The sequence below is a fragment of the Anomaloglossus baeobatrachus genome, chromosome 12 (genome assembly GCF_048569485.1).
Source record: "Anomaloglossus baeobatrachus isolate aAnoBae1 chromosome 12, aAnoBae1.hap1, whole genome shotgun sequence".
NCBI lineage: Eukaryota > Metazoa > Chordata > Amphibia > Anura > Aromobatidae > Anomaloglossus > Anomaloglossus baeobatrachus.
This window is the reverse complement of record NC_134364.1, coordinates 72211504-72232282: the sequence shown is the minus strand read 5'-3', so window position 1 is coordinate 72232282 and position 20779 is coordinate 72211504. Positions and strand designations below refer to the sequence as shown.

At 49.4% G+C, this 20779-nt stretch overlaps 1 protein-coding gene across 1 annotated transcript in view; it reads right to left on the bottom strand.

Moving 5' to 3' along the window:
• Positions 1-20779, bottom strand: part of ATG2B (autophagy related 2B) — a 115592-nt gene that overhangs the window by 28854 nt on the left and 65959 nt on the right. Inside the window, exons 18-31 of the mRNA XM_075331052.1 lie at positions 19646-19788; positions 18587-18744; positions 18199-18371; positions 15886-16036; positions 15570-15769; positions 14457-14537; positions 14211-14317; positions 13477-13569; positions 13217-13287; positions 12968-13035; positions 12503-12673; positions 12274-12415; positions 11936-12138; positions 10354-10583 (exon numbers count right to left, since the gene is read on the bottom strand). Coding sequence (XP_075187167.1) covers positions 10354-10583; positions 11936-12138; positions 12274-12415; positions 12503-12673; positions 12968-13035; positions 13217-13287; positions 13477-13569; positions 14211-14317; positions 14457-14537; positions 15570-15769; positions 15886-16036; positions 18199-18371; positions 18587-18744; positions 19646-19788 — 1991 coding nt within the window. The remainder of the gene's footprint in view (positions 1-10353; positions 10584-11935; positions 12139-12273; positions 12416-12502; positions 12674-12967; positions 13036-13216; positions 13288-13476; positions 13570-14210; positions 14318-14456; positions 14538-15569; positions 15770-15885; positions 16037-18198; positions 18372-18586; positions 18745-19645; positions 19789-20779) is intronic.

The following is a 20779-nucleotide window of genomic DNA, read 5'->3' as shown; positions in this document are numbered from 1 at the left end:
TGCTCACAGTGAGGGTAGGTGGAACCCGCAGGTAACATAGCCCCACAAGAGGTACAGGCCGCAAAAAAACCCTGTGCCTTAGCAGCTTTGCTCCTTGTGGACGACATGCTGTTGTCTCCTAGGAGAATGATCACTGAGGGTATATGGGCAAAAAAGGGTATACAGCCCGACCGAACAGAAATATATATATAAATATGTATCTATTCCGGCACCCTAGGGGGGACCAGCACCGGGTGACCGGTGTGGCTTACCGACCGCTTACAAGCGGCGTGTGTGTGTCCTACAGATTCCCTGCCTTAGGTCCCCCGGAGCTGCAGAGCTGTTCCTGAGAATCCTCCACCGGCAGAATGCCCAAAAAATGGCTGCCGGAGCTCTCAGGGGAGGAGTGGCGGCACCAGGAAAGTGCGGGAATCTGGGGTCCCCACAGTGATCAGTGAGGGGGGAGGAAACATGCAGGATGCTCCAGCCCTCACATCCGACGTCAGGTCGGCAGTCCCGCCCTTACCCCTGACAGGCAGGCCCGGGGGCGGGATTTTTGCGACTAGGCCGCGATGAAGCCGGGGACTAAATTTGAGACCGTGCCCGACAAGCAGGCACGGTCGGCGCGGAAGTCCGCCGGCCTTCTCAATTCAGCAGCTGCCGCAGCGTCCGGGAAGAAGGTGCGCTCCATGCACAGTCCCCAATGGGGACACAGAGTACCTTAGAGTTGCAGGGCCCGGTCCCTGAGGTTGAATAGACTCCGGTCCGGCAGATTCCCACAGGGGCTGCGGAGGGAGCACGGTTCCAGTAAATGGATGACCGCTCAGGATCCCACTTCTCCCAGAGCCGCTAAGGGATGGTGAAGGAGACGGCATGAGGCTCCAGCCTTTGTACCCGCAATGGGTACCTCAACCTTAACAACACCGCCGACGTAGTGGGGTGAGAAGGGAACATGCCGGGGGCCCCGTGGGGGCCCTCTTTTCTTCCAACAGACATAACTAATATGAGAATGCATGAATGGATGTGTGCCTCCTTCCACACAAAGCATAAAACTGAGGAGCCCGTGATGCACGGGAGGGTGTATAGGCAGAGGGGAGGGGTTACACTTTTTAAAGTGTAATACTTTGTGTGGCCTCCGGAGGCAGAAGCTATACACCCAATTGTCTGGGTCTCCCAATGGAGCGACAAAGAAAAAGAGAATTTTGTTACTTACCGTAAATTCTTTTTCTTATAGTTCCGACATGGGAGACCCAGACCATGGGTGTATAGCTACTGCCTCCGGAGGACACACAAAGTACTACAATCAAACGTGTAGCTCCTCCCTCCTAGCATATACACCCCCTGGTAGCCAGTCCTAGCCAGTTTAGTGCAAAAGCTGAAGGAGGACATCCACCCACAAGTAGAGACAGAGCAAAACCCGGACAACCGGAACCTCTGTCTACAACAACAGCCGGTGAAAACACACGGAACAAGAAACCTGCCAACAGGCAACAGGGAGGGTGCTGGGTCTCCCATGTCGGAACTATAAGAAAAAGAATTTACGGTAACAAAATTCTCTTTTTCTTCATCGTTCCTTATGGGAGACCCAGACCATGGGACGTTCTAAAGCAGTCCATGGGTGGGAATAAACAGAAAAACTGAGAAGTAGGCGAAACCTAACTTCACAAATGGGCGACAGCCGCCTGAAGGATGCGTCTGCCCAAGCTCACATCTGCCGAAGCAAGAGCATGCACTTGGTAGTGCTTCGAAAAGATATGCAGACTAGTCCAAGTGGCAGTCTGACAGACCTGCTGAGCCGTAGCCTGGGCCTGAAAGCCTAAAAGGCACCGACAGCTCTGGTCAAGTGTGCCTTGATCCCCAGCGGGAGAGGCACTTGAGTACACTGGTAGGTATCGGAAATGGCCGACCTAAACCAACGAGCCAGGGTCGGCTTAAATGCCGAGAGGCCCTTACGCTGACCAGCAGTCAGCCCAAAAGAGAGGTGCACCGCCTAAGAACAGCGGTGCGAGACACATAGATCCGGAGCGCCCGCACCAGATCCAGAGTATGCAACGCCCTTTCAAAGCGATGATCAGGAGCCGGACAAAAGGAAGGCAGGGAAAATGCCCCGGTTAAGGTGGAAGCAGCAACCACCTTAGGGAGAAAGTCCGGAGTCGGACGGAGAACCACCTTGTCTTGATGAAGGGAGGACTCCGAAGAGAGTGCAGCCAAAACAGAGACTCTCTTGAGGGAAGTTATGGCCACTAGAAAGACCACTTTCTGTGAAAGACTAAACAAGAAAACTCCCTAAGAGGCTCAAAGGGGGGTTTCCGGAAGCCATGAGGACCGAATCAAGGTCCCGGGGCTCCAAGGGCCGCCGGTAAGGCGGAATGAGATGCGCCCTGCATGAAGGAGCGCACCTGGGCCAGCCGGGCGATACGCCGCTGGCACAACACTGACAGAGCCGAGACCTGTCCCTTAAGGGAATTGAGGGATAGTCCTAGCTGCAGACCGGACTGTAGAAGGGACAGGAGGGTCGGCAAGGCCAAAAGGCCAAAGGATACTTCCGAGCTCGAGTCATAGTGGAACTGACCTCAGGAGGGATACCAGAAGTCGTCAAGATCTATGACTCAAACGCCACGCCGTCAATCTGAGAGCCGCAGGTTCTGGCGGAAAGACGGACCTCGTGAGAGAAGGTCTGGACAGTCCGGGAGATGCCATGGCACCTCTACGGACAGACGGAGCAGGTCAGGGTACCAAGCTTGCCTGGGTCAGTCTGGAGTAATGAGAATGACCCAACGGCCCTCCTGTCTGATCTTGCGCAGGACTCTGGGCAAGAACTAGAGGGTGAAACACGTAATACAGACGAAGCTGGGACCAAACTTGAACCAGTGCGTCTGCCGCAAAAACCTGAGGATCGTGGAGCCACGGTTTGACGGCGGAGACAATCTGCCTCCTAGTTTTCCATGTCTGGGATGTGGGCTGCGGAGATGCTGGACTAGGAGTCCTCCGTCCACTGAAGAATGCGATGAACCTCCAACATTGCCAGGCGGCTGAGTGTCCCGCCCTGGAGGTTAATGTAGGCAAACGCTGTAGCGTTGTCTGACTGGACTCGAATGTGCCTGGCCGCCAACAGATGGTGAAAGGCTTAGAGAGCTAGAAACACAGCTCCGATTTCCAGCACATTGAGCCAGAGGGCTGATTCGGACAGAGTCCAAGTGCCCTGCGCTCCATGGTGGAGATATACTGCTCCCCAGCCGGATAGGCTAGCATCTTGGTGAGGATCACCCGGGACGGAGCCAGGAAGGAGCGTCCCTGAGACAGAGGGGCCGAAGCCACCACTGAAACGAGCCCCTGGACTGTGGCGAAGCCACCACCCCGTGAAAGGAGGAAGTCCGCTTGTTCCAACAGCGGAAAATATCCAGCCGCAGAGGACGCAGATGGAACTGGGCAAGGGAATCGCTTCCATTGACACCACCATCTGATCCAGCACCTGTATTAGGTGCCTGATGGAACGACGTCGACCGCCAGCGGAGGGACTGCTGTTTGACTAAGGGCAGCTTCACAAGTGCCGACAGAGTCTCAAATTGCGTCCCTGGGTATGTGAACTTCTGGGTCGAAGTCAGAGTGGACTTGGACGGAATGACAAACCACCCGAATTGGTTAGAGAGGCGAGAGTGAGCGAGGCACTCCGCTAACAGTCTGCACTGGATGAAGCCCAGACTAGAAGGCTGTCCAGGACAAAAGGATCACTGCCAACCCCTAGAGGTGCAGGACCGCAATCACAGCTGCCCCGACCTTGAGAATACTCGAGGGGCCGTGGCTAACCCCAAGGGAAGAGCCACGAATTGGACCACTCTGATTGCAAAACGTAGCCAACGCTGGTGTGAAACTGCGATTGGCACATGCAGATAGGCATCTCTAATGTCGATGGATGCTAGGGAATCTCCTTGGGTCATTGATTGATCGCAGAGACTCCATGCGAAAATGCCACACCTGAACATGCTTGAGAACCAGGTCGGAAGGCACCGCCTTCTTCGGGTACTAGGAATGGATTTAAGCAGAAATCTCAGAACCGTTCCCAGTCGGGAACCGGTACAATTACTCCAGTGGCCTGCAAGAATGCCACGGCCTGTGAGAAGGCGGCGGCCTTGGAGCAGGGGGGAGTTGACAGAAAAAATCTGTTTGGCGGGCTGGATAGAATTCTATCCTGTAGCCGTGGGAGATGGTATCTCGCCCCCACTGATCGGAGACGTGTTAAAACCATACATCGCCAAAGTGAGAGCCTGCCACCGACCAAGGACGTTGCTGGCGTGGCCAGATAGCCAGGAGGAGGCTGACTTAGTGGCAGCATCTTCTGCGGTCTTCTCGTGTGCCATTTGGGTTTACGATCCGTGGCTGAGGGACGAGGCCGAGGGCTTAGAGAACGATCAGATGGAGGAACGAAAAGAACGAAACCTCGACTGATTCCCGCCCTGGACAGGTTACCTGGTTAGGTTTGTGGCATGGAAGAACTCTTCCTGCCAAGAGCTTCCTTAATAATTTCAACCAGTTGTTCCCGAATAGTCTGGTCCCTGCAAAAGGGAGCCCAGCAAGGAACTTCTTTAGAAGCATCCGCCTTCCACTTCCGAAGCCACAGGAGCCTGCGGATAGCGAGGAAATTAGCCGAGGCCACCGCAGTGCGGTGAGAGTCTCCAGCATGGCAGACATGGCATAGGACGAAAAGACTGAAGTCTGGAAGTTAAGGCAACCATTTCGGGCAAAGAGTCCCTGTGAGGGAATGCATCTCGTCTAGAGAAGCAGAGATGGCTTTGAAAGCCGCACTGCTGCAAAAGCTGGGGAGAACGAGGCCCCTGCCGCCTCCATACAGATTTGCCAGAAGGACAACCTGGCGGACAGCAAAGCCGCAAGTGAGGAGTCATCAGCCACTGATACAACGGTCCGGGCTGAGAGTCTAAACACCGGAGGGACCACCTTTGGTGAATGAGCCCACTCCTTGACCACCTCTGGTGGAAGGGGGAAACAGTCATCAGAACCACGCTTTAGGAAGCGTTTGTCAGGACAGGCTCTGGGCTTGGTCACAGTGGGCTGAGACCTGGAGTGGTTGAGGAACACACTCCTTGTTCTCTTTAAGGTATACTGATGCCTTTCTGCCAGAGGGGGATACTCCCCTGATACAGGCGGATTGAGGTCCAGGACAAATATAATGGATGCAATCAAATCATTAGCATCTGCATCACCTTCGGACAGATCAATGATACATTAAGTAGCGTCCGAGCCCCCAGTAAAGACATCCTCCTCGTCCAGTGAGTCAGCTCGTGAATCAGAGCTGCGGGACGGGGAAGGACAGGGAACCCTGCGTCTCCATTTTAGGAGGACGGGGTCTGAGATGAAGAGTCCTCTGAGAGCTTTGCTGAGCTGGCTTGCTAAACAGTTTAACATACATTTCTGTGCCCTCCAGTCCCCCAGCCCAGGCCCCCATTTGTCACAATGTGGTATCTCTGTGCCTATGCAGACATTGAGAACGCTGAGAAAATGGCGACCGGAGCGAGGAGAGGGGGCGGGGCCTACTCTGAGAGCGGGCAAATGAGGCATACAGGGGAGGGAATCCTTCCTCAGAGAGGAGTGACCGTTCCCTGTGCTGCACAGCCGCTGGGCGGAGCCACACCATCCCTCTGCATGACTGACATGCAGGGGGAGTGAAACCGAAACTAGATTTAGATTTAAACATGCGGCCAGCGAGCAGGCACCATCGGCGCGGTTCTCCAGTGAAAACTGGAGAACCGGCCGGAAATGTTACCACAGACATATAACACACTCCCCCCAATAAATAAAGTACAAAGGACCCCTGGAAAGACCACTTTCTGTGGTAAAAACGTCTCAATACTTAGCTTTTGAGACGCAGGTGCCAGGTCCCTGGGGGGGGGGTTAAACGCTCCGTCCGACAGGATCCTGAACAGGGCTGCGGATGGAGACCGGTCTCCTGCAAAGCAGTGAGAACCGAGATGGCTCCCACTTCAAGCCAGAGCCCCAGGGGATGGTGAAGGAGCGCGGCATGTGAAGGCTCCAGCCTTGTAAAATCAACCTTAACAGCACCGCCGACACAGTGGGGTGAGAAGGGACATGCCGGGAGTCCAGATTGGACCCGCTTTTCTTCCAAATCTTTGAAATCCAAAAAATCAAAAATCAGAGGATGCATGTGTGTGTGTGACCTCCTGAACACAAAGCATTGAAACTGGCTAGGACTGGCTACCAGGGGGTGTATATGCTAGGAGGGAGGAGCTACACGTTTGAGTGTAGTACTTTGTGTGTCCTCCGGAGGCAGTAGCTATACACCCATGGTCTGGGTCTCCCATAAGGAACGACGAAGAAATATAGCTTTATTAACATTATGCATTTTACATTATTATGTATTGTTATTTTTTTATTTATATCATTTATTAATACTATTGTATATTGTAATATATTCCTTATCCATGCGTGTGATATAGTGCAATATATTTCTTTATTACTCATTTATTATATATTTACTATAGGGGATTTTTTTTTTTTAAACATTTTTATTAATTATTATATAATAAAGAAATTTTGCAATATACTGTATTTTAATACAAATATTTTGCAGCATGTTGCTTCTCAACCTTATATTTCTCTCCTAATTCCTGTAAATGTTACATTTGGTGAATGAGCGAGAAATAAAGGACATAAAATAAAGCACGCCCACAGGATCAGATAGTGGAGTGTGATGTGTGTTACTTCGGACACAAATCTGTGAACTGGATTGCATTTATTTAGTTTTTTTTTTTTTTTCCATTTTAGATGCATGTTAACAAAGAAGGGAATTTTGTTTACTTACCGTAAATTCCTTTTCTTCTAGCTCCAATTGGGAGACCCAGACAATTGGGTGTATAGCTTCTGCCTCCGGAGGCCACACAAAGTATTACACTTTAAAAAGTGTAACCCCTCCCCTCTGCCTATACACCCTCCCGTGCCTCACGGGCTCCTCAGTTTTGGTGCAAGAGCAGGAAGGAGCAAACTTATAAATTGGTCTAAGGTAAATTCAATCCGAAGGATGTTCGGAGAACTGAAACCATGAACCAAAGAAACAATTGAACATGAACAACATGTGTACACAACAGAACAACAAGCCCGAAGGGAACAGGGGCGGGTGCTGGGTCTCCCAATTGGAGCTAGAAGAAAAGGAATTTACAGTAAGTAAACAAAATTCCCTTCTTCTTTGTCGCTCCATTGGGAGACCCAGACAATTGGGACGTCCAAAAGCAGTCCCTGGGTGGGTAAAAGAATACCTCGATAAATAGAGCCGACACGGCTCCATCTTACAGGTGGGCAACCGCCGCCTGAAGGACTCGCCTACCTAGACTGGCATCTGCCGAAGCATAGGTATGCACCTGATAGTGTTTCGTGAAAGTGTGCAGGCTAGACCAGGTAGCTGCCTGACACACCTGCTGAGCCGTCGCCCGGTGCCGCAATGCCCAGGACGCACCCACGGCTCTGGTAGAATGGGCTTTCAGCCCCGAAGGTAGCGGAAGCCCCGAAGAACGGTAAGCTTCAAGAATCGGTTCCTTGATCCACCGAGCCAAGGTTGACTTGGAAGCCTGCGAACCCTTACGCTGACCGGCGACAAGTACAAAGAGTGCATCTGCACGGCGCAAGGGCGCTGTGCGAGACACGTAGTACCGGAGTGCTCTCACTAGATCTAATGCGTGCAAATCCTTTTCACATCGGTGAATTGGATTAGGGCAAAAAGAAGGTAAGGTGATATCCTGATTGAGAGGAAAAGGAGATACCACCTTAGGGAGAAATTCCGGAACAGGACGCAGAACCACCTTATCCTGGTGAAAAACCAGGAAGGGGGCTTTGCATGACAGCGCTGCAAGATCCGACACTCTTCGGAGTGATGTGACTGCCACAAGAAAAGCCACCTTCTGCGAAAGACGTGATAAGGAGACATCTCACAGCGGCTCGAAAGGTGGTTTCTGAAGAGCCGTTAGCACCCTGTTAAGGTCCCAGGGCTCTAGTGGACGCTTGTAAGGTGGGACTATGTGGCATACTCCTTGCAGGAACGTGCGGACCTGCGGGAGCCTGGCCAGGCGCCTTTGAAAAAATACTGAGAGCGCCGATATTTGTCCCTTGAGAGAGCTTAGTGACAAACCTTTGTCCATTCCAGATTGAAGGAAGGAAAGAAAAATGGGTAAGGCAAAAGGCCATGGAGTAAATCCATTCACAGAGCACCAGGACAAGAATATCCGCCAAGTCCTGTAATAGATCTTGGCGGACGTTGGTTTCCTGGCTTGTCTCATAGTGGCAATGACATCCTGAGATAACCCTGACGATGCTAGGAGCCAGGACTCAATGGCCACACAGTCAGGTTGAGGGCCGCAGAATTCAGATGGAAAAACGGCCCTTGTGACAGCAAGTCTGTGCGGTCTGGAAGGGCCCACGGTTGACCCACCGTGAGATGCCACAGATCCGGGTACCACGATCGCCTCGGCCAGTCTAGAGCGACGAGAATGGCGCGGCGGCAGTCGGACCTGATCTTGCGTAATACTCTGGGCAGCATCGCCAGAGGAGGAAACACATAAGGCAGTCGAAACTGCGACCAATCCTGTACTAATGCATCCGCCGCCAGAGCTCTGTGATCCTGAGATCGTGCCATGAATGCTGGGACCTTGTTGTTGTGCCGTGACGCCATGAGATCGACGTCCGGCGTTCCCCAGCGGCGACAGATCTCTCGAAACACCTCTGGGTGCAGAGACCATTCCCCTGCGTCCATGCCCTGATTACTGAGAAAATCTGCTTCCCAGTTTTCTACTCCCGGTATGTGAACTGCGGAGATGGTGGATGCTGTGGCTTCCACCCACTGCAGAATTCGCCGTACTTTCTGGAAGGCTTGACGACTGCGAGTGCCGCCCTGGTGATTGATGTAGGCGACTGCAGTGGCGTTGTCCGACTGGATACAGATCTGCCTGACCTCCAGCCACTGATGGAACGCCAATAGGGCTAGATACACTGCCCTTATCTCCAGAACATTGATCTGAAGGGAAGACTCTCTCGGAGTCCAGGTCCCCTGAGCCCTGTGGTGGAGAAACACTGCTCCCCACCCTGACAGGCTCGCGTCCGTGGTGACCACAGCCCAGGTTGGGGGCAGGAAGGATTTTCCCTGCGATAGAGAAGTGGGAAGAAGCCACCACTGAAGAGACGTCTTGGTTGCCAGGGAAAGAGAGACATTCTTGTCGAGGGAAGTCGATCTCTTGTCCCACTTGTGGAGAATGTCCCCCAAATTGTCTGAAAAAAATGGCTGCTGGAGCTCTCAGAGGGGGAGTGGAGCGGTGGGCGGCACCAGGAAAAAGTGCGGGAATCTGGGGTCCCTATTGTGATCAAAGAGGGGGGAGGAAGCATACAGGATGCTCCGGCCCTCACTGCCGACGTCAGGACGGCTGTCCCGCCCCTACCCTGACAGACAGGTCCGGGGGCGGGAGTCTTGCCAGTAGGCCGCAACTGAAGCCGGGGACTAAATTTATGACCGCGGCCGACAAGCAGGCGCGGTCGGCGCGGAAGTCCCCCGGCTTTCGCGGATCAGCAGCCGCTGTGTGTCCCAGGCAGCGTCCGGTCGGCTGTCCCGCCCCTACCCTGACAGACAGGTCCGGGGGCGAGATTTTGCAAGTAGGCCGCAACTGAAGCCGGGGACTAAATTTATGACCGCGGCCGACAAACAGGCGCGGTCGGCGCGGAAGTCCCCCGACTTTCACGGTCCAGCAGCCCTTGCAGCGTCCGGGTGCCAGGCGCTCCGTGAACCGTCCCCATGGGGACACAGAGTACCTGACAGATGCAGGGCCCGGTCCCTGATAAAGAAAATACTCCGGTCCGGCAGATACCACACAGGGGCTGCGGAGGGAGCACGGTCCCAGTACCTGGATGACCGCTCAGGATCCCACTTCTCCCAGAGCCCCCAAGGGATGGTGAAGGAAATACGGCATGAGGCTCCGGCCGTCGTACCCGCAATGGGTACCTCAACCTTAACAGCAGCGCCGACGTAGTGGGGTGAGAAGGGAGCATGCCGGGGGCCCCATGGGAGCCCTCTTTTCTTCCAACCGATAACATCAGCAGCTACTGCTGACTAAAATGGGAATGCATGAGTGGATGTGTGCCTCCTTCCACACAAAGCATAAAAACTGAGGAGCCCGTGAGGCACGGGAGGGTGTATAGGCAGAGGGGAGGGGTTACACTTTTGAGTGTAATACTTTGTGTGGCCTCCGGAGGCAGAAGCTATACACCCAATTGTCTGGGTCTCCCAATGGAGCGACAAAGAAATATATATATAAAAAAAAAACAAAAAAAAAAACAAAACACAACAACTGCACCAAAACTACTTACATGTAATGCTTGGCAGGGGAACTACAAGATGCAGCATTTCCAAAGTCTTTCCCACCGTACAGATGCCATACTAAGGAGACCTCTTTTACCACATATCGGACCACCGGGACAGGAAAGTGGAGGGGGGCTTTACTGGTGTCAGGCTTTCTTCCAGGAGAGCAGAAATAGTTCTCCTTAATCACGATGTCGTCATCGACGAGCTTCTTCACCGACGGCTCCTCGTCCTTATCCTGAAACACAGGCGTTGTATCACATCATGGCCACCGACGCAGCGGCTCAGGCTCTGGTTATAGGTTTATTAATCCCATCTGTTGCGGTCTATATTAGTTCCCAGATCCAAAATTTGGACGGGAAGTGATGAAATCGTGGTGCATGTCCTCCAGCTAAAAAGGACATTACAAAGGAGCATAGTGGAGAATGCAGCTTATGAGGAGCATTGTGATTGGAGCAGCCCTGCTGTGGTCAGCCAATCAGGGATGCCGGGTCTGACGAGTGTCTGTGGGCATGAGCAGTGTGAGTCCTTTTCAGCTCAATGACAGGTGCAGTACAGATAACTATATGGTGAAATCTTAACGGGGATCTTGTTTAACACTAGAACTACTGGACTCGTGACACCTATATAGAAATACATGGTGCAAAGTAGTCAAAATGACTACCTCAGTAGATCTAGTGTTAAAGGGGTATGTGACGACTCAGCGTTAGGCTACCTGTGTGAGGGTGAACTGTTGTTAATTAGGCCAGACGTATGGGTAGTTTTTTTTTTTTTTTTTTTTTAAATCGAGTAGTCATTGTCTTTTGCCAGACTGATTGGAGCTCTATTGTCTAATGTGTATTATTAATAATAATTTTATTTATTTATATAGCGCTATTAATTCCACAGCGCTTTACATACATTGGCAACACTGTCCCCATTGGGGCTCACAATCTAGAGTCCCTATCTGTATGTCTTTAGAGTGTGGGAGGAAACCGGAGTACCCGGAGGAAACCCACGCAAACACAGGGAGAACATACAAACTCCTTGCAGATGGTGTCCTTTGTGGGATTTGAACCCAGGACCCCAGCGCTGCAAGGCTGCAGTGCTAACCACTGAGCCACCGTGCCGCCCATCCCACAGCCTTGATGACTACATAATTCAGAGCAGAATTAGGTAGTTGGATTGAACTTGCAAATAATGAGAGAGCAGCCATCTCCACCAATCCTGTAAGAGAACTGAGTGGTATAAAAGGGGCTTCCATCTGTCACTAGGGCTATATTCTACATGATCCCAGCTGAGGAGCTTCTGTTTCGGATAGGGGAATCACAGAACCACTTCACTTGGGATATTCTATATGACCTCCGCTGAGGGGCTATGGTTGCAGCCGTGAGAGATCACAGAACTGCTTCACTTGGGATATTCTACAGGATTTTAGCCGAGGAGCTATGGTTCCAGCAGAAGGATCACAGAACTGCTTCACTGCTCAACGCTGAGCCCACAAATTCGCTTGGAGAACCCAGGTTGGGACTACAGGTAGCCTGACTACATATCTTGCAGTCGCTGGCCTCCCGAGGAGCCTACACATTGTAAGGAGTGCGGAGCACTTACCGAGACTGGTGTCTTGGGAGCATATAGAATACAGAAGTCATCGCTTTCCAGTGGAGCATCGAGCATAGCGTCACGTATAAGATGTGGCGTCGAGGTCATGAAGGTGGGACTGGATTCTTCAGACAGAGTGCCACTTTCATCAGGAAACAAAAATAGGTCGGAGCAGGGCGCCTTCTGCAGATCAGATCGGCCGTCAGCGACACCTGAGAGATGGACGGACGTCAGAGGGTTAGAGCCAAGGCATCGAATATAAACATCAAGACACTAAAGACACTAAGAAATAATCTTCTGTTTCGTGTACACAGCTCCTTTGCAGAGCAATGGGTCATATATTTTACCATTCAGCTGGGATTTTGCAAGGGTGGCATCTTGGTAAATGTCGGTGTCCTCCATGGCGTCACTCATTAGATCCCGCAGGATCTGCTGTTCTTCCTCAGCTAACATCGTCCTCCTGGTGCCGGATCCCGCAGAGGCATCAGTCTGCAACATAACTACACGTTATAGGAAACCCTTCACTTTTGAGACATCCCCCTATATTACATTGAAGGGTGGTTTTCTAATTCTGACCTTTTTGGCTTGCTTCTGCGCTCCGGGGGAAGCGTGGGGTTTGGCGGGCGGGTGCAGGTCTCCGTAGCTGGCGATGTACTGGATGAGGTTCATTAACGCTGCGCAGGAGTCGGAGCAGGTCCGGATGTGGATCACGTCGCTGGAGCAGTACATCTCAAAGCGAGGTTTGTTCTGTGAAAATGGAGGACAAGGGGTTAACTGAGCAGAAATCGCATTAATGTGGATGGAAATTACTCTCCCTCTATAGGAAAGGGAATCATTGATGTCTGGGGTAAAGTGCGGCCAAAATCCAGCTGCAACGGCTGAGATCGGAGTCATCTCTGATCACGGCTGTGTACAAAGGGCGGAGGGAAAGGTACCCAGGCTGCTGATGGGTTTGTATGGCAGTCAGCAGCCTGATAAAGCCCCCAGGTCACATACACAAGGCCGTAAAGGGACAACCGCAGAGCATGCAAAGGAGGCTACCTCTTCTCCAAACTTCACAGCCAGAATCGTCAGCTCTAGAAGCCCCATGTCCAGAACCCGGACGTAATCTGGAATATAAAAGTCACAGATACTAATGTATCTCTGCGTTCATATTGTAAATTACATAAATTATTAAATATCCAAGGTTTGACCTCAAACAACCCTAAATGCATGGATGGTCTTATATGATTGGGAAACCCTCTCAAACCCAATAATCCGGCCAATTATCTGTACATTTATCGCTCTCACCTCGACTCAGATTGACAGATACAGCATTACACTTGTCAGATAAATGCAGGGCCGCCTCGTCCAGGATAATCCTTAAAAAAAAAAAAAATAAAATGAATAAAATAAAATAAAATGCTGGTCACATAATAGAACAACAGCGTGAAATCATCGAGACTGAGCAGCGACCAGAAAGTCTCCGCTCTCCACCGCAGTTACCTAATCTATTAATTGTGGCTGCTTAACAAACATGGGAGGGTCCGAGAAAGGAAAACTCTGCTTACCGGAGACTGGAAGAGGATTTATCCAGAGCGACGCTGCACGAAATACTGAAGGTCTCCACGGTCAGCAGAGCTCGGATCGGTAAGTAGAGAGGCCTGGAAGAGACATCACGGATCAGGACGTGGGGTTTTTTTTTGTGAACTGTTTTGTTTATATACTTATGTATAATCTAATCTAATCTAATCTAATCTAATCTAATCTAATCTAATCTAATATATATATATATATATATATATATATATATATTATATATATATATATATATACACACACACACACACACACACACACACACACACACACACGGTTCTTTATATACATTTTAGGGTTTTTATGCATTTTGGCTTTTTTTCACATATGTTTTTATATATTTTGGTTTTCAGTCTTCTTTCTTGTTAGTATGTATGTGTATTATAAACATACACACACATATATATATACATACACACGCACATACATACACTGTATTATATCCATCTATCTATGCCCCTGTATTTTTTTATATATTCTGGTATTTAGTTTTCTTTGTTAGTATGTGTATGTATAGTTTTCTTTCTTGTTAATGTGTATATATATATATATATATATATATATATATATTATACATATTATACACACACACACACACACTGTATTATATCTACCTATCTATGCCCCTGTATCTACGGAGAGGGCTCAGGTCCCAGCTCTATGGGGATCCATTTGAGCCATTGTGACAATTGATGAGGTTTATTACCTATAATCCAAAGCACAGCTCCAGAGGTGAACATGGAAGGTGGTGATGGAGGTAGGAGGGTTATAGCCCAAAACAGGCTCATCCGAAATATTCAGGAACTGCATTATCTACAGAACACATAAAGAGAACTTTATAAGATCCGTACGGGCCGGGGGCTGCAGATATTCAGTCACATCCCTATGTGTATTATAATAATGGACAGGTCTCTTAAATGCAGCCATATTAACAATACAAGACATAGGTGACCTGCTCGTGCCATGTGTGCGCCGACTGCAGAACTCGGTGTTTCAGAGTCGCCCCCCTCAATCCAACGGCAACGAGGAATTCCTGGAGATGACAAAGAAGGATTGATGAATACATTGTATACACTCGACAGCCCCCCGGACACCAGAAGTTATTAATCTACACATACTGAAAAATCTCCAGAACTTCAACATATCTGCATGGCAGTCAGAGCAGCCTTATGATACAGAGCTCCAAACGCCCAACATACGGTAGATACAATTTATAATCTATCTACCTGTGGCCACCAATAGAGGGAGCTCACTGCAGGCTGTATGCACACTGAATAGTAATTTACCAGTATGCAGTGAGCTCCCTCTAGTGGTAGCTGCAGGTAAACCTATGTAATAGTCACTGGTATTTTGATAGGCTAAATTCATGGCTAGTGCAACCACTAAACTGCAAAAATGTTTTCAGCTCCCAAAAAAAACAAAAACAAACCCAAATCAGGGTCTTCATTTTTTTGTAGCCTTCTGTCAACTACCTATATAGAGTGCAATGGTCTATGAATTGGTGTTAGGACAGGGCCAGTGTTTGGGTCTGCTCGGTATCATTTTTGGATCTGGGTCTCACATTTTTCCAGTTCTTTGGCTTTTATGCTTTACTTTTCCCATCAAAGACAACATCTGCAAGAAGTTTGTATGTTCTCCCCGTGTTTGCGTGGGTTTCCTCCGGGTTCTCCGGTTTCCTCCCACACTCCAAAGACATACTGGTAGGGAATTTAGATTGTGAGCCCCAATGGGGACAGTGTTGCCAATGTATGTAAAGTGCTGTGGAATTAATAGCGCTATATAAATGATTATATTATTATTTTTCTATTTTTTCCAACCAACCTATGGTGCTTTGGTGCCATCTAGTGGCCGCTTTGCTGTACTACAATCTAGGAGGGTCATTCATTTACTGTTATTATGTAAATCTCTTGTATTCTAGGTGGGGGGCAGATCTCAGAGCTCCAGAGACCCCCGATGTGCCCGCAGAGACCCGCCTGCACTGGACAACACCTACAGCCCATCGAAATGTACACCTTTACTTCCACACTAGCTCGCTCTTACAGAAAACGTCTTATTTTGCAGAGACCTTGGTGTTACTGTCGGATTTCTCGGACTGGATTTTCACCGCCACGGTCAGCATGCTCATGGTGTCCACTCCGACGCCATTACTGGACGCACGGTGACTTCCATCTTCTCCAGAGGGATAAATGGTTGGCTCCAACCAGTGCGGCTGGGGCAAGCTGGGCAGTCTGAGGTCGGCAGGAGCCACCACGCCATCTACGACACCTGTGCGAGACACGGGGAGAGGTAGCGAAGGCCGGCGATACTGCCGTGTGGTGCACCGGGGCCGGCACTGTACAGAAGAGAGCGGCACACTGACTACAAGGGCGGTCGGGGTTTACCTTGATGGTACAGGCTCAGGCTGCTGGCGTGGAGACACAAGAAGTGCTTGTCCTCTAATCCTTCATATTTAGTCACCGTGAAGAGAGAGCCGCTGGTGAACTCCATCCACAGCTCTCCGTGCTTGCCCTCCATTACCCTCCCATTGGATTGCTGCAGGGAAGAGTAAAGCAGGTTACAATTCAGAGCGCTTTTTACCTGACAGCATGGACTCGTGGGGAGGGCTGCGGAGTGCGGACCCTTCTGCACCCCTAGAAAATAATCTGATATAAACATATTGTAAGAATGGGACTGATCACTCTCCAGCTGCAGTAAAACTACAACTCTCAGCATGCCCTCACATGTAGAGCACGCTGGGAGCAGTCACTGATCCCTCACTACGTGACATATTCTAACAACACACATACAGTGCCTTGCGAAAGTATTCAGCCCCCTTGAATTTTTCAACTTTTTCCCACATTTGAGGCTTCAAACAAAGATAAAAATGTTAATGTTCTGGTGAAGAATCCACAACAAGTGGACACAATTGTGAGGTTGAACGAAATTTATTGCTTATTTTAAACTTTTATAAAAAAATAATAAACTGACAATTGGGGCGTGCAATATTATTCATCCCCTTTAAGTTAATACTTTGTAGTGCCATCTTTTGCTGCGATTACAGCACAAGTCGCTTGGGGTATGTCTCTATCAGTTTTGCATATTGAGAGACTGAAATTCTCGCCCATTCTTCCTTTGTAAACAGCTGGAGCTGAGTGAGGTTGGATGGAGAGCGTTTGTGAACGGGAGTTTTCAGCTCCTTCCACAGATTCTCGATTGGGTTCAGGTCTGGACTGTGACTTGGTAATTCTAACACCTGGATACGTTTATTTGTGAACCATTCCATTGTAGATTTTGCTTTATGCTCAGGATCATTGTCTTGTTGGAAGACAAATCTCCATTCCAGTCTCAGGTCTTTTGCAGACTCCACCAGGTTTTCTTCAAGAATGGTCCTGTATTTGGCTCCATCCATCTTCCCATTAATTTTAACCATCTTCCCTGTCCCCGCTGAAGAAAAGCAGGCCCAAACCATGATGGTGCCACCACCATGTTTGACAGTGGGGATGGTGTGTTCAGGGTGATGAGCTGTGTTGCTTTTACGCCAAACATATCATTTGACATTGTGCCCAAATACTTCAATTTTGGTTTCATCTGACCAGAGCGCCTTCTTCCACATGTTTGGTGTGTCTCCCAGGTGGCTTGTGGCAAACTTTAAACAACACTTTTTATGGATATCTTTGAGAAATGGCTTTCTTCTTGCCCCTCTTCCATAAAGGCCAGATTTGTGCAGTGTACGACTGATTGTTGTCCTATGGACAGACTCTCCCACCTCAGCTGTAGATCTCTGCAGTTCATCCAGAGTGATCATGGGCCTCTTGGCTGCATCTCTGATCAGTCTTCTCCTTGTTTGAGATGAAAGTTTGGATGGACGGCCAGGTCTTGGTAGATTTGCAGTGGTATGATACTCCTTCCATTTCAATATGATCGCTTGCACAGTGCTTCTTGGGATGTTTAAAGTTTTGGAAATCTTTTTGTAACCAAATCCGGCTTTAAACTTCTCCACAACAGTATCACGGACCTGCCTGTTGTGTTCCTTGGTCTTCATGATGCTCTCTGCGCTTTAAACAGAACACTGAGACTATCACAGGGCAGGCGCATTAATACGGAGACTTGATTACACACAGGGGGCTTATATTTATCATCATCAGTCATTTAGGACAACATTGGATCATTCAGAGATCCTCAATGAACTTCTGGAGTGAGTTTGCTGCACTGAAAGTAAAGGGGATGAATAATATTGCACGCCCCAACTTTCAGTTATTTATTTTTTTTATAAACGTTTAAAATAAGCAATAAATATCGTTCAACTTCACAATTGTGTCCCACTTGTTGTTGATTCTTCCCCAAAACGTTAACATTTTTATCTCTGTTTGAAGCCTGAAATGTGGGAAAAGGTTAAAAAAAAAGTCAAGGGGGCTGAATACTTTCGCAAGGCACTGTAGATGGCAGGAGTCCTGATGGGACAATCTCAGGTTCATTCTCATTTCCCATCTATGAAAAACCCTTTTGTGCTGCACCAGTTTTCTGAAATGTGCTACCTCCGGCAGTCTGGTAATTCCCCAAATCCACACCCATCTGCCTCTAAGATCACTCATTTCTCTCCATAGATTATGAGCTCTTTTGCGACTTTCTTTACATTTTAAGACACTGTGGAATATGTTGGTGCCATATCAAGATGATTATTACACTGTATAAAACGACGGAGAGATCGTTCCCACCTTGACATCAGTAAATATGGACGCCAGGCCGTGGTTTACGTTCACCAGGACGGACAGGAAGCTCTGGGACTGTTTGCTCGGACATTCGAGTTTCCGCTTTCTCCGGCTGTGGTAGTTGGAGTCCAGGATGTAGTCGTATTGGAGAGTTTCTTCTTCCGAACCGCTGTCATCATCTGCGAAGAATCGTCCATTAGGATCAAAGGCAGAATTAAAGGGATTGTTCAGGATTTAGGTCATCATCAGTATCGGTTTGGAGGGGGGGTCCCACACCCAACACCCCCACTCATCCATGGTGGTTGGATGAAGAGCGCAGCTCCATTCACTCTGTAGGGTCCCGTTTAAACCCCCTCCGCCGGCCACGACTCTTTCCCGCTTGGGCCATTCTCACCGTAATGAAGCGCAGACTTAAACGCTCCGCTGGAGTCTTTGCTGAAGGTGTTGATGAGCTGGCTCGCCACCGACAGGCCGATCCCATAAGACAAGTTCTCAAAGGTTTCGACCGGCGAAGGGGCGGTGGGTTCCCAAAGCAGCAAATCGTTACTTATCCTGAAAAAGAGAAGGTACAGTCAGCAACAGCGAGGACAGCGCAGGCGTGAAAATCACCAGCGTAACCGCAAAATCCACGACTATGATGTACCCCAACAGTTTCCCCCTCACTATATACAGGGAACGAGCATCAGGCGCTGCGGGATGGGACGTGCTGGATTAAAGGAATTATCCTTTAATCACATTTAACCCGTCAAAGTTTTTCTCTTCTTTTTGGCCAATGACAGAAACCCCCGGATCTGGCAGCTCAGGGAGGAGCGAAAAAAGGGAATTTTGTTTACTTACCGTAAATTCCTTTTCTTCTAGCTCCTATTGGGAGACCCAGACAATTGGGTGTATAGCTTCTGCCTCCGGAGGCCACACAAAGTATTACACTTTAAAAAGTGTAACCCCTCCCCTCTGCCTATACACCCTCCCGTGGACCACGGGCTCCTCAGTTTTGGTGCAAAAGCAGGAAGGAGGAAACTTATAAATTGGTCTAGGGTAAATTCAATCCGAAGGATGTTCGGAGAACTGAAGACCATAACCCAAAAGAACAACCAGCCCAAAGGGCACAGGGGTGGGTGCTGGGTCTCCCAATAGGAGCTACAAGAAAAGGAATTTACGGGAAGTAAACAAAATTCCCTTTTTCTTTGTCGCTCCATTGGGAGACCCAGACAATTGGGACGTCCAAGAGCAGTCCCTGGGTGGGTAAAAGAATAAAACTGAGGAGCCCGTGGTCCACGGGAGGGTGTATAGGCAGAGGGGAGGGGTTACACTTTTTAAAGTGTAATACTTTGTGTGGCCTCCGGAGGCAGAAGCTATACACCCAATTGTCTGGGTCTCCCAATGGAGCGACAAAGAAAAAAAACTTTGAACCTTTTAAGACAGAACTTTACCTGTGAGCGACCCCGGGACTTACCGGTTGTACAGCTTCTCATAGAAGACTTTGTTCGGCAGCATCAGGTACACGCTGGGCAGCGTCAGCTCCAACACATAATGGGAGTTACTGATGGCTTTCTCCTGGAACTCGATCATTTCTATGGCGTCTCCGGGCATCACCATCTACCGAGCAAAGGAGCAAAGTTAAGGACCCCACTGAACAGAAGGGAACATTTCTTCCTTTACACTTGACATTTCCACAAAATATTCGACAGCGGGTCCCAACTTGTTGGCTTTAGGTGGGGGCTGAGGAATTCCCATTCTCAAGGGTGGGAGACATTTGAGGATATCTGCGCCATATGTACAGGCCATGATATAAACATGCAGGTGTATCCAGATAGTGCGGCTGGGTTGCTTGTTGCCGTTAGGAGAGGTGTCTGCACACCACTACTGACATTTATTTCATATTTTGTGGATGCGGCATAACAGTACATGGGAATAACCCTTTAAGAGATTCTGCCGCCATAGACTTACAGAAAAGTGATTGAATAAAAGGGATATTCCAGCTCCGCTCCCATCTACTTCAAAAGGGGCCAGTGATGATTGCTACCGGGACATGACTACCTGTAGATGTGGTGCCCTCATTACCTCCCAATACTTACCCATTGTGTGTGTCCCGGCAAGTATTCGTAGAAGTAGTGCCCCCAATTACTTGACCATCGCGTGTATCCTGGCAGGTATCAGTAGGTGTGGTGCCCCCCATTACTTGTCCATCTTGTGTGTCTGGGCAGATATCAGTAGGTGTGGTGCCCCCATTACCTCCCAATACTTACCTGCTGGGACACACGCGATGGGCAAGTATTGGAAGGTAATGGGGACACCACACCTACTGATACCTGCTGGGACACACGCGATAGGCATCAGTAGGTGTGGTGTCCCCATTATCTCCCATTACTTCCCCATCACGTGTGTCCCGGCAGGTATCAGTAGGTGTGGTGCCCATATTACCTCTCAATATTTGCCCAGAGTGCATATGTCCTGGCAGGTATTAGACAACGTCACCAGCCCATCTTACCTTCTGATATGAAAGTAAGAGAAGTTGGAATACCCCTTTAAGAAAATAAAAATAACAATAGCTTGCCCACGCCAAGGGTATGGCTGCTGGAGAAGGCAG